The following is a 19,109-nucleotide window of genomic DNA, read 5'->3' on the forward strand; positions in this document are numbered from 1 at the left end:
TATAAAAAAAAAAACAATTCCTTGATTAATTAGTAGTGAATAATTAAATTTGTTTAATTTTGTAAAAGGGGAATATATAGTACAGTATTGATAATTATGGCTGTAAATGTGCATTTATTTCCCTTATATTTTTTTTTCTATAGAAATAAGTATTTTGGAAATCTATTATGAAAGCCATTACCTTGAAAAAGAAAATAAGAATGTACCGAGAGATAAAAACTAATGTAGACAAAATGAGCAAACACCTTGGCCCACTTGTGCAATTAGCACGAAGACATTTATAACTATGATGTGTAAAAGTCTTTTTTTAACCCTTAAAGTGCTGAGCTGTTTTACAAAGAGTTGCAAACAAAATGGAATTACAATTCTGATGTTTATAGGCTAATCTACCAGACGAGTTTTAAGGGTTAATTAATTGGATATGTCATATAGATGGCTATAGTTCCTTTTGTTTTGAAGATGCGTCGTTGTCTTAACTACTTGCTATACTGCAGCAAGTAAATAAATTGTTGGTGAAGACCAGTGTGGTTTGGTGGCAGCGGAGCTAGGCGGGGCATGTGACCATTCATTACTGGGGTGGCAATTGCAAGCTTGCGAAGCGCGTTGGACATCTCCATGGTCTAGAGCTCGGTAAAGGTGAATGTCCATGCTAATGGATTTAGCTGCATTATTCAGTTTGGAATATGCATTTTCTCCTATGAGATTTATATCCTGTGCAAACATGAAATTGGAAATCAGTCTCCAGTTTATAGTGAAGTTGAGGTTTCTAGCATGATATGTTGTTACAAAAATAATAGGAAGAGGAAGAATGGGGGAAATGATTGTTGCAGCACTCCTATGAATAATATATGTCGATCTAAAAAATTCGGTTAAGCTTAACTTTAAATTCTTTAGATTAGTTTTAAATTTCAACTGTCATGTTTATGTTTTCAGGTTATCACATCGCATTGACGCTATATTATTTTTGTATAAAGAGTTACATAAATTAATTGCTTAACTGCTTTAGCTGCAACATTTACTTTAGGATAGACTTCTTGTATGTGATTTGCATTTAGGCTACTCTTATCAAATCTATATAATGTGCAAACTTGAGATAGAAAGTCTGCCACCCGATTATTGTGAAGCTAGGAGTAAATCATTCTAGAAACTCTATCATAATGTGTTCTAGAAACTCTACCATAATGTGTTCTAGAAACTCTACCATAATGTGTTCTAAAAAACTCTACCATAATGTGTTCTAGAAACTCTACCATAATGTGTTCTAGGAACTCTATCATAATGTGTTATAGAAACTCTACCATAATGTGTTATAGAAACTTCCATAATGTGTAATAGAAACTCTACCATAATGTGTTCTAGAAACTCTACCATAATGTGTTCTAGAAACTCTACCATAATGTGTTCTAGAAACTCTACCATAATGTGTAATAGAAACTCTACCATAATGTGTTCTAGAAACTCTACTATAATGTGTAATAGAAACTCTACCATAATGTGTTCTAGAAAAAAAAGTAAAAAGGAATGGAGAAAAAATGCATTTTTGCATTACTGCTATGGATATCTATATTTGTCTATCTAATTTTGTGTTAAGCTTAAAGAAAAGTTAATTGTTGACATGTCTGCCTTGTTCCGTCTAAAAGTAACTGCAAACGTTACCATGACAACGACATAAATGTTATATAGGAATAGCACATCTATCTTCTATTATGAGTATATGCAGGCCCGCCGCGAGAGTTGTGGCCGCCTGCGTGCAAAATTTAAAATGCCGCCCCCACCCTTTTTTTCTAAAAAAAATGTATTGACTGGGCTGGACCATGTACCAAATGCACCTGTTGATTTAAATTCCTTTTTTTTTAGATCTTTCCTTTTTTTTTTCCCTTTCATATTCGTACCGTGCCCTCTTAGATGTTTTATTTCCAATTTTAACTTTGTATTTTTTTTCTATTAGGAAGTTACAAAGTCCTTCTCCAGTTGTATCAGTATTTGGGCGAAACCTCAGAAAATATTCGTGTATTTCTACAAGAGATGTATAAGAACCAGAAGCAATGATAATAATGATTTGTTCTTCTTCTTCTTCTTCGTTCTCATTGTTATGTTGGAGTGTTCATATGACTAGACCAATACATGAGATGAACTGCGCAGTGGTTTCCAAATCATGGAGCTCTCCATATAGTTTTCTTTCTATAGACTATGATTTGTTCAGAATGAGACATATCTGGTGTACACAGGGCCGGCTTTAGGCTACTGAAACCTATTCGGCCGCAGTAGGCCGGGCACTTTCATAGGTCCCGCGTTAATTCTAGATTTATAATATTAAATCAAACAATTACAACATATATTATAAGATTTCCTGCGGCCTCCTGATTTTCCAGGAGCTGCTGGAATTCTCCTGAAATTGCAAAATATACGAAAAAGTCTTGGAAATCTCATATATAGGCCTATTATTGTAAACTAACAGGAAAAGTTATGAATGGTTTGTATTGTTTAGTTAATTTTTTATAGTTTAGTTGAACTATATTTTGAAATTCATGATAAACTTTTAGTTTAACTACTTTATTTTAGTTAAAACTTAGTCACTAACTAATATTAATGGCTGTTTCCCTTTCGGATGCCACTAAAATGCATATAGGCCTAGATCCTGTTACCAATTTTTATTTATCTTGAGCTTCATTTTTTTTTATTAATATGCATAGCACAGAGTAGCAGAAATAAATAAAAAGTAAAGTAGCAATTATACATAAAACATTGAACCATAATCTTCAAATACAAAAATCTAATAAAATACTCAGAAAGACACAAAGATAAAGGCACATTTCTCGTCCCATATGCTAGGACAAATTTGTACAAATACTCCTTCCCTAGAGCATGGAATGGGTTGACTGAGCTAGCCAGGAAAACCAGTGACTTGGCAGAAATTAGGTCATTGGTTAATATGCATGACTGAATGCATGACGCGTATGACGTAATCATCTTCTTTTTTGAAGTAACGTCTATATTATATAAGATAAGATAACCCTGTAGATTAATTTGGGGACGGAACTGTGTTGCGCAGATAGCGGTTTGAAATAGTGTGAATAGAGTAGTTAGCCTTTACCGGAAGTACTGCTATATCCACAAACCGAAAACTTGTGTCATAAAATCTTACAACTATTTTTACTGTTACACGTACAATTCCATCGAGCATCATATTTTTTTCTTGTTTTGTAGATTTCTAGATCTAGTAAATATATACAATTAAAAAGGTGAGTAGTATGTAAAGACACTTAGATCTACCTATAGAATCTACATTTGTACAAATGCTGCCTTCACCAACTCAGTCTGGGCAACAATTAGTGATTACTTAAATTACTTGTACTTCTACTTGTTATTACTAGACTTAACTAATAACTAGACTCTAGATCACTAGATCTAGAGTCTAGATCTGAGTAGATCATATCATACATAGACTCTAGTACTTAACTTATAATATAGTAGTAGTTAGTAGATCTAGATCTAGATTAGATACTAAATTAGTCTTATTTATTATTACTCTTTGACTTGACTCTTGAGTCTTTATTAACTCACTTACTGTAAGTTGACTTACTATACTATTTAACTTCTCTTACTCAGTCTTACTCTTACTAAGAGTCTTAGCTCTAGCACTTTTTACTAGATCTAGCAGTGTGATGTGTAGCAGTCTAGCTAAGACGGCTAAGTAGTAAGTAGCTCTAATCTATTGATAAGTCTACTATTCATTGGCATGATGGCAGTATTGCCTCTTATGAGTAGTATCATTAATCATAGTAATCATACTCATACTAATCATAGATCTAGTAGTATGAGTTTGAGTAGTATGAGTCAGTATGATTATGAAGTCTAGTCAACTCTATAGAGTATAGAGTCACTAAGAGTCAAGTGACAGTCTAGTCCAAGTCTTAAGTGACTTAATTTCTAAGCTATCTTAGTACTTACTCTTATTACTTATTTAGTTTGAGTATTTTCTCTAGGTCTCTAGTGACATGATTAGTCTGATTAGATAAAAAATAGTAGATTAGAATCATTAGAATTTAGAAGATATATGATAGATATAAATTATAATACTAGCTGTAACTAGATCTAGCTGCTTTTGCCTGCTACTTAGATAGATCTAGACTAGCTAGATTTAGGGAGGTGAAATACAAAATTTATCTTTGAAAAAACAATTTTTCGTTAGTACATCATTAAAATACTTTAAAAAACAGAACTTTCCAATGGTGTACAAATTATGACTGTATGTTTAACTGTTAGAAAGTTATGATTATTTTTGTGACATTTTGACCTAACAAGTGAGATGAGAGCTTGTCGCTGGCTCAGCTTTTTAAACAAATCGTTTTTTATATCACCATAAAACTTGGTAGGATTATGGCTAGGCATGATATCTAGCAGGGAAAATTTTTAATTTTAATTCCTAGCCTCTGTATTGGTAAAAACAAAGAAAAGGTATTTGTCATGATAAAATTTAAAAAACTTAATTAACTTTTAAAAAAAAAAATCCTTATTAACCATTATATGGTCAATTTTCTAAAGCAGTTGATAACATTTCTTTAAATCCTCTTTCATTCATTCATAAAGTATAATCTATAACCAAGTATAACCCGTGTGAAAAAAAATGTAATCTCTAAATTATCTGTCATTTTTTACTTCTGGGTTTTTTCGCCTAAATAACCTAGAATATACTTACCTAGGCTAGATCAGTAGATGATAGCCTAATAATTATACTTCTTCTTATTATTATAGCCTAGGTAGATCTAGATGATGGATCTGGATTTGAGATCTATAAATTAGTCTAGATCTAAATCTAGTAAATTATAGTAAGTGGAAAATCTAGAAAAAATTTTAACACTGAGTTAGACTAAGGAAAAAAAAAGATATTATCAGATCTAGAATTTTATATAATCTAGATCTAGTCTCTAGATTCTAGATCTAACACTCACACTGTAACTGTTATTAATATTACATTAATTATAATCCATCAGTCTCTCTCTATATATTTATTATATATTAAGGTCAAAATCTATCTATCTATATATATATATATATTTAATAATTTATTCTTGTGTTAATGGTTATTGAATCATTGAATTGAGTCTTGAGTTGTTTTGTTTGTTTTACATTTTTGTTATTATATATATTGTAAATTTATACTTATAGCACCCTATCCCAAACCTCAAGATGGGTGCAGGGTTTAAACCCAGGACCATTGAGATGACAGTCCAGAAGCATAGCGCATATCACATGACCAGGAAGTTAGAGTATATGTATAAAAATAATTTATAGAAGCTATATTTAAATTTTGCTCTAATTATAAAATTGAATTTTCATATAATATAAATATATCATCATTATCATCATCAAACTCCATTTGAGTGAGGTCTTGAGAGGCTCAAATATTCTCTTGCAAAAGCCCTGGACAGAAACCCTGCTGTCTTGCGTAGTGCATAAATGTCGCCATACAGGTCGAGAATTTTTGTTTCCCAGACCTGTCGAGATGGAGATCAGCAAGTCTGGGGCAGTCAAACAGAATATGAGACATGGTTTCCTCTTCTTCCCCGCAGCGGGGGCACATTGAATTGAAATTTGGCCATAGCCATGAGAAATATGAGCCAACAGGACACCGGCCTGTCCTGCACTGTGCTATAATAGCTTGCTCAGGCCTGGACAGCCTCCACCACCGGGAAGTGCGGTCAGGGCGCCTCATGCGATCCCAGACTCCACAGGCTATTTGGGACTTGTCCCAGCACTCAAACCACTTTTCCATTTCTGTTTTTTTGAATTATAGCCAGAGCATGATGAAAACTTACAGCCTGTTCAGTGGGTGGAATTTGCCCTCCCTGGTGAGCCAAGGAGTCTGCAATAGTGTTGCCAGTCACACCTATGTGACTTGGTACCCACTGCATTATTACAGGGGTGCCATAGCGTTGTTTTATGTTGTGTAAATATATAAAGGTGGCTAAAAACTTAGATCTCTATATTTCTAGGCTTTAGAATAGAATAATTTAAAAAAAATTTTTCATTTTTCTTTTCTTTTTTTCCACTAGTCATGTCTCAGGTACGACAAATAACAAATGACACTGACTTCTCCACAGAGCTGAATAATGCAGGGATTAAGCTTGTTGTTGCAGATTACTTTGCTACATGGTAAGTCTACCTCAATGCACAGGAGGTTTCTGTCTGTGCTGTGTCAGTCCTCATTTTAAGATAAAACATTGATTTTTTATCCTGAGTCAAAACTTGTCTGATAAATTGCAACCAGCAACTCCATAACTTCAACATTGGGTTATGACAATCCCTGGTAATTCCTTTAGCAAAAGTACTAAAATAATAGACTACTACAGGGAATATATATATATATTTATTTATTTATTTATATGGCTTGTCTTCGATAGCCTAGGCAGCACACCTAACCTACATATTTTGCCACATTCATCGCATACATAACCATTGTCTGACGGTGATAGATTTAGAATCTCTTTTTGTTGTCTACGTCTGTCCTCAGCAGTGGATTTTCTTTTGGTCTCAATATTCTATACATATATATTTATGAGTAAATAATAAAACTTATTGCATGCAATTTTAACTGTGCATAAAAAAAGCTTGAATTTTTATCTAGTCTTTCTGGTTAAATTTGTTGAAGCAATTTAAATCATTTAATATATTTTATTTTAAAAAATATTTTACTTATTAGGACATATCTAAAGTCAGTAAAATCTGTCTGAAACTGAATAATAATTAATTACTGGTCAGCACAAATATTTTATAGACTATCCAGACATTTTTTAAAATTACAATATCAGGAATAGAACTATAGTTTCATCAGCTCAGGACTCATGTGTATATTTTTCATTCTTGTGAATTATATTCCTAAATTAAATTAAAAAAAAAAAACGACAAAAAAACTTAGTCCAAAGTTGAAAATCAAAAGAACAGCGCCAATGCAATTGAATCAGGCTAAATTCTCTTTAATTGTTAACAAAGTTTCAATATAATAGAAAAGTTCTGTCAAAGTTTTGCTTTAACTCTTTGGAAAAGTGTCATTTGTATAAGGGAAATAACCTATGATCATAATCATTTAAATATGATACTTTCAATCAGGTGTGGTCCCTGTCGTGCTATTGCTCCAGCTTTTGCAGAGATGAGCACAAAATATCCCAAGGCCGTATTTCTCAAGATAGATGTTGATCAATGTCAGGTTTGTATTTATTTTGAAGGACTGTCTTCCTAATTTGTGTTCAACTCCTCAAGTTATTTTTTTAAAAGGCGTTAGAGAAATCAGCCTTACTGATGTAGAATAATAACTTATATAAATATAATAAAAATACTATGAGGTAAAATGCCCTGTTCAGATATAGTAATGAGATAAAAATGCCCTGACTAGATGTTGTAATGAGGTAAAATGCTTGTAATCCATGGACATGTTTCTATGACTTTGGATTTACAACACTAGTGTCATGTGGGCATAGGAACAACAAAAAACATTTACTTTCCCTAACACATTAGAGTTGGGTGGGCTCAGGGGCATTCATAAAGTTCATAATCTAACTCCGCATTGGCATTTCAGCTCCCTTAGTTAGGATGTGAAGCACATTACCACCACATCCTCATTAATACAATTTTTAGAAAGGAGAAATAAATAATTGACATTGAAGAAATTTACATTTTGAGCTCTCCTAATCTGTGGCGCATCTTTTTCATTATTCCTGCATACTAATTACTCCCCCTTTCTCTGGACTCTAAACTAATTACTGCCCCTTTCTTCCGCTTATCTGTCTCCACTTCTACATTGGGTGCGATGCGTGCGCTGGATGGTTATTTGGCATTCTTGAGGGTACTGGCTTCATAGCCTGCCTGCTGCTATCCCCCATCATCCTATGGGAGGATTGGACTAGAAAAAAAGATATATCTTCAACTTTGAAGGAACATCCGAAATATGTAAAATATTTTACAATCATATTTTATTGAAATTTCACAGAAAATCATTTATATATTTAATTCGAATGAAATTATAAATTTGCTTTGTTCATGGGCAGAAATAAAATTTCATTAAATTTGTTTATTAATTGTAACTAATTTATTGTTCCTTATAGGATACAGCTCAAAGAGAAGGTGTGTCTGCCATGCCCACATTTATATTTTACCGCAACAAGGTGAAGGTGGACATGATGCGGGGAGCAGACGCTACTCTCCTTGAAGAGAAAATAAAAAAGTGGTACACAGAAGATGAAGGAGAAGAAGGTGACAGCCCGGTCAAAGGTCATGTAAGTTGTCATACTGCTAAGTTTTTCTTAGACAGCATCCAAAGTGGAAATCTAGAAAAGCTTAGAACTTAATATACTGATTTGTCATTTTAAGTGGTGACCTAGCCATGATGACAATTATTGCAAAAGGAAAATTGATTGTATTGTTTTGTGACTTTCGTCTAGTTGGATTTATCATCATTTATAAGTAAAGCTGCTAGTGAGTGTTTGAATGAATCAGATGAACACAAACTTGAACACTGTCTGTCTAACAAGAAAGGTTACCTTGAATCTGACTGTGATGAGCAGGTGAGTCTGTTGTCTTTATTACTTGGGCAGTAGAGTACCCCCTTTAAGACCTTGGGATCTTTCTAGAGCAGTTGATGTTTCTATGGCTCACAGTTAACAAGGGTTTCGTGTAGTCTGCACAATGACAATCTACCTTTATTTAAATTCTGAGTTGGGTGGACTCAGGGGTGCCCTGAAAATCCAGAAGTTGAAAATCAGTCTTCGCTTAGTTTCTAACCCGATACCCCTCGGTTTGGCAGCCAAAGCTTTACCAGTCAGCATCCGCGCTCCTTTTTTTTTAAAAGGAAATTCGTACTGTCCATTTCTCTGTCACATGACTCTCAAATTTTCATCGGAAAATACAATTTAAAACAAAATTCCATCGGCAGTACCAAAATAGATTAACCTTGTCTTGAAAAGAAAAGGACTACACAGTGATAAATAATCCATGAGGTTTATAATCATGTTTCTTTTTCTTGATGATTTGTCATGAACATCGACTTTTTCCAATAGTTATATACAAAAACAGCCATGTACTCATCACAAAAAAAAAATCATTAAAAATGAAATATGTCCCTGTAGACTAAAATATTAAGATTTTTATACACAGAAATGGTTAAAGTAGCTTTCAGATTCTGCGGTCTATTGCTCAGATAATATAAAACGTTTTCTATACTTAAAGACCCTGTCATGTGGCCAGGCAAACAATCAATTTCTTTCCACAACTAATGTCAGGAACCCATTAGAGTTGGGTAGACTCAGAGGCAAATAAAAATCCCCAAATTCAAAATCCAAGCCTTCTCCAAGATCTGAACCCTAGATCCCTAGTTGCGGAAGCCAAGTGCTCTTTCAACCACCATGCCCCCCGCAGAAACGGATAGACTTTGCAAATCAAGTTTTAAAAAATCAATGTTTACTCTCCTCTTTCCCAATAGTAAAAAAAAAAGTAAATTAGTTCAGTACTTTTGTGTAGTAGTGGAAAAAAAAAGCAATAAAATTAAGTTTTGTTTCTGTCCTCAGCTGATCATCAATGTTGGGTTCAACCAAGCTGTAAAGTTACATTCGTTAAAACTTCATTGTCTGGATGGTAAGTTTGGCAAGGGATGAGTTGGGATGATTTATTGACATTTTTCTTTTGCATGTGCATTTATTTCTTTGTATCTAGTATACACAGTTCAATCTATGAATAAGCCAGTACAAACTTACATCACTTGTAAAACATTAACCCAATAGCTCCTATTTCCGGTTAAGAAAAACCCTTACCAGGCCCTAAGAGGGAAAACTCAGAATTTTTAAAATCCTAAAAAATATTTTTTTTTTAAAAAATAATCAAATGTAAGATCTAATACATATAAACAATAAAGTTAAGAAAATAAAACGATATGTCTAGTTTAAAAAAAATATATATACTTTTAATACCATTAGAATATAAAAAAGTTTAAAAAATACCAATTTTCTCACGTGGGGGCTTTTACACTGGGGCTATGGGCCTGTTAGTTGAAAAACTATTTAAACAAAAGAAATCTTCCCGATGTTATTAAAAATTAAATCGGTAATCTCCAAAATGATTTGTAATCTCTCTTGCAACGAGACTAGAAGAAATCTTATGTTTAAAATGTTTAAAGCAAGTATATTAAATAGGGGATTTTAGAAACATTCAACAATGTTTTAGGACTAAAACGGGAAAATGTTTCCAACTGCAGAAGGACCTAATGGGTTAAGAAGAACTAGACAATGAAATGATAATAGTTATGATATCAAGAAATGAATTTTCCCTGGCTCCTTTTCAATGAATTTTTTATTTGAGACTTTCTAGAAAAAATTTTTTTTAAGGAAATATTTTCCTTAGTAATTCACCTATGGTCTTACAAATTGTTTCTCTACATTATAAAAATATTATAACAATTTTTAGTGGACCCCTTATAAGGGATGAGCCACTATGAATTTAATGTGGTCTGTCATATTTAGACTAAAAAACTAAAAACGATATAAAAAAGCAAATGAGGCGCTGATGTATACATTGGCAACTAATGCATATTGTAATGTTGAAAAACATACAAGAAAAAGTCATGACAGGTTGTCTTTTTTTTAAAGCTGCTAAAGATTTTTTTAATACACATACATTACTTTCTGTAATTAATGTATACTTTTATACATATATTTTTAGAAAGTAGTTAGGCTTAAATTGTAATTTAGTACAGTTTGTGAACACTGAAATAATGTTTTGTATTTTTTACCCTAGAAATGTAATAAAATATTCTTCTTAAATTAATCAAGAATTTTCTCGACATTCTTTGAAGTAAAGCTAACCTTTAGTAATCCAACGTTTTCGTTGATTGGACACTACCTTGGTCCCGTAACTTCAGACTACCCAGAGTCATCTATATTTACTATTTGCTATATTTGGAAAGGGAAATGATTATGTAATATATTTTTGTATGGGTGTAAGGGGTATCTAGGAGGGGTAGCAGCTCAAGTAGACAGGTAGTCGAACCTTTCTTCTACTGAGGGTAGCTTGGCTCACTCTTGGTCCCCACTCGGTACCCAACTCACCTGTGGCTCCCAGTAGCTGTAGCATACGCAGCAGCCACACCCCAGAAATGCCTTTGTCTAGCTGGCTAAACCAGGTAGATGAGATCTGACGTGTCCATGACACTCAGTACACTGAGGTTCTGTTAAACCTAGCATATGAATTCTGGACTTGGCAGTCTGTGCGAAACGCCTCAATGACTAGACAAATTGGACAGAAAGGCAACTACCAGCACAGCGCTATAAAGCATTCAAGAGCAGGACAAGACACACAGAAAGTCTGGTCATCCACTGCACCGAAACTCGTCCCTGGATATCTTGACTTAATCTTGCTTCTGGAAAAGGTTGGGTTTTAGGACGAGAGAGTGAGGTTGATCTGTTGCGCGAATCCTCCACACTGGAATCAAAATTTTCAGCTAATGTCACTTAGCTATATATTTTTATAACATTAATACATACATTTTGTTCTAAGAAAATAAAAAGTTTAGAAAAAAAAATTACTAAATGATGTATTTACTGTATTAGTTACTGATTCTTTTATTTCTGTTTAAACAACAAACGTCTCAATCTTACTAAGATGTGGTATTTTCATCAGCTAAATTTGTCATGCATTGAAATACAATTCAAGCAATAAAATAAGCATTAACACTTCCAAAACCTTTTTTTTTTATAACCTTTTTTTTTTCATTTTTCTTCAGAAAATGGTCCGAAAAATGTGAAGCTTTTCATCAATCAGCCAACTACCTTAGATTTTGACTCTGCAGATTCCATGGAGTCTATACAGATGCTGGAGTAAGTAGATAAATGTTGAGTTCTTCAACATCATGATGACTGAAGAGTAAAGTTACAACAATCTTACAAAGTTTATTACATCTTAATTAGGAAGAGGTTAAAAAGTAAAGTTTCAGACTTTATCAATATGTCAGATTATGTAAAGATGTTTCTGTGGCCCACCGTGTACATATGGCTATCACAATGAACAATTGCCTTTATTTTTCCCCCAACTATTATCATAAATGTCTAATTGACTTCTGGGCATCCTAGATATATTAAAGTTCAAAATCCCAGTCTTTACTCGAGACCCCCTCAGTTTGAAAGTCAAACGCTTTACCACTAAATAGGTAGAATATGGATAAGCTTTTTGTAAATGTTGAAATAATCATTAAAAAATAACTTTGTGTAATCTGTGAAATATGTGGGAAACATGTTTTCAACAAAATAAAAATCTTTAAAAATCATTTCAAGTAAAACATAAATCAGGAAAAAAAAATGGACTAAACGTTTCCTTAATGGACGAACTTCAATATTGTTCCTTTTTTTCTTTGATCCTTATTTAAGTTGTAGGTTTTTTCTTCAATGAGTTGCCATCTAAAGGTTAAAAAAAAATATTTGTAAGGATACTATCTAAATATCTAGGTTGTTGTTATAAAAAATATTGAAATTAAAAATAATGAATGCAAACACTAACGAAATAAAAAGTAGTTTAATTAGCCAAAGTATAAATTAAGACATTCACATAGAAGATTATTTTAATAAAATAATACAATAGAATAAAATTTATTCTGAGGTTCAGAAATAAATATGATGGGAAAATATGAGAGAAGTGACATAGGCAAAGCTTAATAAAGATCTTGTGTAATCCCAATTTAGATTTCAAGAATTGGATGTCTAATCTTTTAAATGGAAATGTTTCTAAGCAACTAAATCAAAATGGTATAATGTTTACTATTACAATTTTTTATGCAGAATTTAAATATGTCTGTAACTCAGATTTGAAAAACCATCAGAGTTTCCTTTTGGACTGTCTTGGCTCATTTGTAATATATTTTGAAAAACTATCAGTTTCCTTTTGAACTGTCTTGGCTCAACTGTAATATATTATCAAGTAAAAAAAATAATAATTTGGAAAGTTTTTTAGCTTGACTGTTTTAAATGGTGTTATCATTCCAGGTTGAAGCCAGAAGACTTGAAAGAAGGAGCAATCATTCCTCTCAAATATGTCAAGTTACAGAATGTCTTGAGCTTAACAGTGAGTTAACAGACATTACTAGTTTCAGAGGCTATAGAGCAGGGTTTTCCAAACTGTATTTCCCAGAACCCTCTAGCGTTCCACGAAGCCTGAATAGGTGTTCCAGGATCAACTGCATAATTGGCTAGTAGGCCACCACGTGAATTAATTTCTCTAAAAAAATAAGCAAAGTGTTCCGCTAAATACTCAGCATGTGAGAAGTGTTCTGTTAAGGAAAATGTTTGGGAAACTCTGCTATAGAGAAAACTTAAAACAACTTTTGCTTATATTATCTGTGCTAGTGTAGGCCTGCTATCTTCTATCTATCTAAGCAATTTAGATTCATTAGCTCTTTATAAGCATTATGCATCTCTTCTTGCAGTTATTTGTAAAAGACAATCAAAATGGTGCTGACACAACTCGCATTGATTATCTAGGTTTCATAGGATCTCCAACCAACACCACCAACATGGCAGAGTTCAAAAGGGTGAGTTCTTAGTTAACTCTGGGAGCTAGATAAGCCTAGAATTTTTTTTCTCTAAGGAGCTATTCTAAATGAAGGATGGATGAACCTAAATCATGTAAAGCTCATTCAACTTGGGAGGAGACTGGAACCTAAGATAATAAACTTATCAAGAGGGAAATTCCCCAATCATGTATCTGTATTTAGAAATACAGGCCTAACTGATTATCAGCTGTATACATTCCTTGCACCTTCATCTGATGGATTTTTATTTTTTTATGACAATCTAAGGCTTGAAGAAGTGAAAGAAAATATCAGATATGTTCATTATTTTCATGGGTCATGACTAAACACCAGCAGTACGAGGCCATCTAGCTTGATTATGTTAAAAAAAAATGAGATCATAACTTGAAAGCACAGAAATAGTTTAGAGCAATGATGGGCTAAATTTTTTAGGACTGAGCCAAAAAGTAAAAATTTTAATGAGCCATAAAATTATTCTGATTTAACAAAATACAGTGATTGAGACTTTTTTTGATCTAAATTAAGCTAATGTGTTGCTTGAAGGTGTGCATGATAACCACTCATCATAATTTGGTTTTACATTTTTATTTTGATTATTCTTAGAAAAAATTTGAGGTGTTCCTCCAACAATCTATTTGTGACATACCTTTTTCTAAGCTCATTTTTGCAAAAAACAACCGCTCACAATAATGTGAAGATGCCAAAGTTGCATACTTTTTCTGAGCAAAGCCATAAAACTGGATTTCATAAATCTGTTGTCGAACTTAAATTAATTTTGGAGCTTTTATGGTCAGTGATTGAGATAGTTATATTGAAGCTCAGTTAACACATGCTGCATAGTTAAATTGAAGCTCAGTTAACACATGGTGTGTCTGGTTTTACTAATTTACATTCCACATTAAAAGGCATATTGAGAATACCTAAATCTTTTTTCAATTGCACTTAAGTCTGGAAATCTTCTTTGAATTATACCATGAAGTTTCTTCCAATTATTTTCATAACTTTTAATCTTTTCTTTGCTTGCAACAGTCATCGGATTTAAACTCATGAAGTAGAGAAATTGTTTTTATTTTGCTTAGCTGATTAGCAAATTGAACAAGTGTTTGTAATCTTTATAGCCACCAATATTATCAACAAATAGATTTTTTTCCTTGTATCTGAACATTTAGTTTGTTCAAGTGAAGGACATGATGAACTCCTATTGGAAATGTTCAATCTTGACATAATGTGCATGAACTTGTTATATTTTTTTTTTTTTATTAACTTTTATAAAATTTGTGATGGGTGGGATTGATCCTATCAGTGGGGCTAACAGGGAAAAAAATTTTTTTTTTGCATATCACCGGTTGAGTTTTTAAACTAATAATTGACTCGGAACTCTAGAAATTTGCAGATAACAAAGTTGCTGTAAAATAATGTATCATTTGGTCCTGCTCCTTAGCGGTAGATCACATTCTCAAATATTCACATTGTTATGATCTTGATGAAATGACAAACCATTCCTTGATATCAAATCACTCTTGTCACCAAACCGTTAGCTCCCTCTAATATTCACTTTTAATGTCACATATTCTAATTAGAGTGTTCATAACTAGTGGAAACAATTCAATGGCTGCATTGTTTTTGATAAATCTTGTCTACATTTGTATAGTTGTCTTCTCTTGTTTAGCTTGCTATCTGAAGGAATAAAACAGGAGGAGAGGGTCAGGACCAGTTTTGTTGGACACTCTTTTCAAATGGGTTAGAGATAAGACATTTGTCTTTCAATGATAGGGCAGTTATTGTACAGTCCCATTACCCACTAATGGCTGTATCAATATGATCTAATAGAGTCATGGTCTGAAAGTTATGCAAGTCATTTTGACGTGTAGTTTTGAACCTTGTTCATTGTGTTAGCAATACAATGCACAAATTCAATCACCAATTCATTCTCCAGTCTGTCTTGTGGCATTTTACATCTCATTTTATATCTTCCGAGACAGAAGAGCCATATATACAATTATACATTTCTGGGCCTAGAGTTTAAATAATGAAATATGTTTTGAAAGTGTTTTTGAGATTTAAAATGATGATAAAAGCATAGATGAAGTCTGATGAAGCCCTTAGGGCTAGTATTTAGGGTCCACCTCTGAGAATGTGCAACCATTTTACGTTAAAATTGTATTGCAAATCAATCATAAGAATTTCTTAACAAGTCAACTAATGTAGGTATAAGAAGTATCCCTTTCAGACTTGCGATCTATTGGGGGAAAAGTTATAAAACTCATCTGTTTATAATGCTGATGGTTAATGGGGGTGTCATGTGGCCAGCACAACAACCAACTGCCTTTACTTTCTCCAAGTAATGTTGCGTACCCATTTGAGTTGGGTGGATTCAGGGTCTCCTAAATATTCCACAGTTTGAAATCCCAGTCCTCACCAGGATTCAACTTGAGACCCCTCAGTTCAGAAGCCAAGTACTTTACCACTCAACCTACCATGCCCCTTGTATGTTTTGTGAGTGTCAAAGTAGCGAATGTATTGATTCTGGTCTGTTGTCTGTATAGGTCTACCATGTACTGGCCTTCATCATATTGCTTCTTTGCTTAACTCTTCTATTCCTGAAATTATGAGGAACGCTAACGTTGTTAATACAAGTAAGAATTCTGTGATTATAGTTGTACATTGTTAAGTTGGTGCCGTAACAAGGGAGGCTATTGACCTGTTATTGAAAAGACTTTTTTTACAGTGAAATCCAAAAATTTTAGGGGCTACCGAGGTGGCTGGTTACATGAATGGTTGTTGAACTGAAGGATTTGATCTCCTAGTTCACTAGAGGTTGGCAAATTTATTCTGGATGGCAATTTGTTTGGGCTGAGGAAGATCATATAGCAAAGAGTGCTAGAAGAAATTCACTTAGGTGTATGGCCTTCAGCCACTCAGACCCTGGAGAAAAAAATGTCAAAAGGTCGACCCAGCATGAAATGGTGTGACACAAACCTAGAAATGGTCTCATACATTGTTTTCAGGGAGAGTGTCAATGACAATTATCATGACATTAATTTTTTAAAGTGCTTTCTAGGCATTTTATTTGAAGGCATTACAGTACAGAACCAAGACTGGACTATCAATAATTACAGAAACTAGGAACTACTTGCGACCATAAAATATGCTTATTTACATGGCAGAAATCCAACTTCCATGAAGATATTTGATAAATATAATAACTTTCTAGCTTCTCTTATATTCATCAATACAACTACTTGACTTGACATCAACTTGTTTCATCAATACAACTACTTGACATCACATCAACTTGTTTCATCAATACAACTACTTCACATCAACTTGTTTCATCAATATAACTACTTCACATCAACTTGTTTCATCAATACAACTACTTCACATCACATCAACTTGTTTCATCAATATAACTACTTCACATCAACTTGTTTCATCAATACAACTACTTCACATCAACTTGTTTCATCAATACAACTACATGACATCAACTTGTTTCATCAATACAACTACTTCACATCAACTTGTTTCATCAATACAACTACATAACATCAACTTGTTTCATCAATACAACTACATAACATCAACTTGTTTACTACTATTTACTATTTACATGTTCACTCTCTGTATTCACAAAATCCACCAAAGTATAATAAGGTCCAAGAACTGAACAGAGAGCTTGCGGGTGAAGAAATCTTGGAACATGCCAGTCCTTTGAGAGAAATCTTGGAACATGCCAGTCCTTTGAGAGAAATCTTGGAACATGCCAGTCCTTTGAGAGAAATCTTGGAACATGCCAGTCCTTTGAGAGAAATCTTGGAACATGCCAGTCCTTTGAGAGAAATCTTGGAACATGCCAGTCCTTTGAGAGAAATCTTGGAACATGCCAGTCCTTTGAGAGAAATCTTGGAACATGCCAGTCCTTTGAGAGAAATTTTGGAACATGCCAGTCCTTTGAGAGAAATTTTGGAACATGCCAGTCCTTTGAGAGAAATTTTGGAACATGCCAGTCCTTTGAGAGAAATTTTGGAACATGCCAGTCCTTTGATTGAAATTTTGGAACATGCCAGTCCTTTGTTAGAAATTTTGGAACATGCCAGTCCTTTGAGAAAATTTTTTCAATTGTCACTGGGATGATCAGACAAATTTTCATATACTGAGTTTTAGTTGACTTATTAGCCACCAATGTATATACACACTGAAATTTTGTGCTGTCTTCTTATGGATTGGGTTCTGTTACCATTTGTACTATTCTACTTCTAGAGGTGTCTTTGTTGTTTTGTTTGAATCTTGTTGAATGACTGAGATTGTTAATAATTCAAGAAATAAAACTACCAGACAAACAGGCATCTTTAATGTCAACAAAAGCATTGAAAAATTAATATTAGAACTTGAACTCTAAGTTTGTCAGTTGATCAAGGGATTCGTATTGTAAACAATGCACTTATTTCAATGTACACATCTGTACCAAAAATATTTATTAACATATTTTTAAAAAGGTTTTTGGGATTTTGTTGCTGGTCTGAATTACATTTTAAAAATTGACAACGTTTGTAGACATTTAAAATGGCTCATTGTAGGAAATGTACTTGTTATTGGAAGCATAAAAAAAAAACATTTTTATTAACTTGTAGTACATCAGTGAAGCATTTTATGGTGATTGATTGATTAATTCATTCATTAATCATTCAAGGAATCCTAATTTAATGTATTAATATATTTTTAGCAACTCTTTTATGTTTGGGTTCCATACTGAAAAAAGTCAAAAGTGTTAATAAACAAAAACCACCCGAAAATAAAAAAAAATTAACTTGAATTTATTAATATTATTATTATTATTTTTTTATTTTTTTTCAGGTGGCTGGCAAGAAAGGAGAAAGTCACTGAATCCAAGATGAACAATTCTTTTGTAATTTATTTCTTGATACATTTACAATTAAATTTTATCTTTCCTTGAAACAAAAACTTTCCAGTTGACACTCTGAAACATGGATGTGAACACACAAGTAGCCAGGATGTTGAAAGCAGTTTGTCTTCTTGATGGAGACTCAATACAAAATACATTGAAACAGAAAGTCATAAGTTTGAGTACAGTAATCAATGACTTTGTTTTTGGAGGGAAAAAAAAGGGGGGGGTTGATTTAAAAGCACAACAACCTTGCCATCAAAGAAACTTCGGTTTTGATAATTACTTGAGCTGGTCTGTTGACAGATTTACATGTCCATTCCAGGGCACATCGCTTTCTGTTTGATTTTAAATGATTTTGTCATGGAATAAAATGCAGACAAATTTAATCTGTCTTCTTTGTGTGCTCCTGTTTTGTAATAATTTTTTTTAATATTATGTTAGGATTTCCTTGTCATTTATTTGGTAACTGGGCTATTGCTAAATTGCAGTGATTCTCAAACTACAGCCTGCAGGCTATATCCAATCCTTCAAAAACTCCTGCACACAGTGCATGATAAAGAGGCTTGGTTAATTATGCTCCACAACAGTTCAGTTTTGATGTTAATTGGAAAAAACAACTTACAATAAACATTTCTT

General features: G+C 33.1%; 1 protein-coding gene across 2 annotated transcripts; it reads left to right on the top strand.

Annotated features, from left to right (window-relative positions):
• Positions 1–3,077: 3,077 nt before the first annotated feature.
• LOC106074667 (thioredoxin-like protein 1) lies at positions 3,078–18,859 on the top strand. 2 transcript variants are annotated; one of them, XM_056017440.1, is made up of 10 exons: positions 3,078–3,242; positions 6,057–6,156; positions 7,111–7,207; positions 8,103–8,273; positions 8,439–8,561; positions 9,561–9,627; positions 11,768–11,861; positions 13,020–13,098; positions 13,460–13,564; positions 18,422–18,859. In XM_056017440.1, the coding sequence occupies exons 2-10, from the start codon at positions 6,059–6,061 to the stop codon at positions 18,449–18,451; spliced, it is 864 nt and encodes a 287-aa protein (XP_055873415.1). In that variant the 5' UTR covers positions 3,078–3,242; positions 6,057–6,058; the 3' UTR covers positions 18,452–18,859. The 2 variants fall into 2 exon arrangements, with proteins under 2 accessions (XP_055873415.1, XP_055873414.1); XM_056017439.1 differs by lacking the exon at positions 18,422–18,859 and adding an exon at positions 16,111–16,191.
• Positions 18,860–19,109: the final 250 nt, after the last annotated feature.

The sequence above is a fragment of the Biomphalaria glabrata genome, chromosome 18 (assembly GCF_947242115.1).
Source record: "Biomphalaria glabrata chromosome 18, xgBioGlab47.1, whole genome shotgun sequence".
Taxonomy (NCBI): domain Eukaryota; kingdom Metazoa; phylum Mollusca; class Gastropoda; family Planorbidae; genus Biomphalaria; species Biomphalaria glabrata.

What these genes read in the sequence shown, in the direction of transcription:
- LOC106074667 (XM_056017439.1), top strand. Translation starts at nt 6,059, where the DNA reads ATGTCTCAGGTACGACAAATAACAAATGACACTGACTTCTCCACAGAG. An exon ending in GCAGATTACTTTGCTACATG is followed by an intron (nt 6,157 to 7,110) that starts GTAAGTCTACCT and finishes ACTTTCAATCAG; the next exon opens with GTGTGGTCCCTGTCGTGCTA. An exon ending in ACAGCCCGGTCAAAGGTCAT is followed by an intron (nt 8,274 to 8,438) that starts GTAAGTTGTCAT and finishes ACTTTCGTCTAG; the next exon opens with TTGGATTTATCATCATTTAT.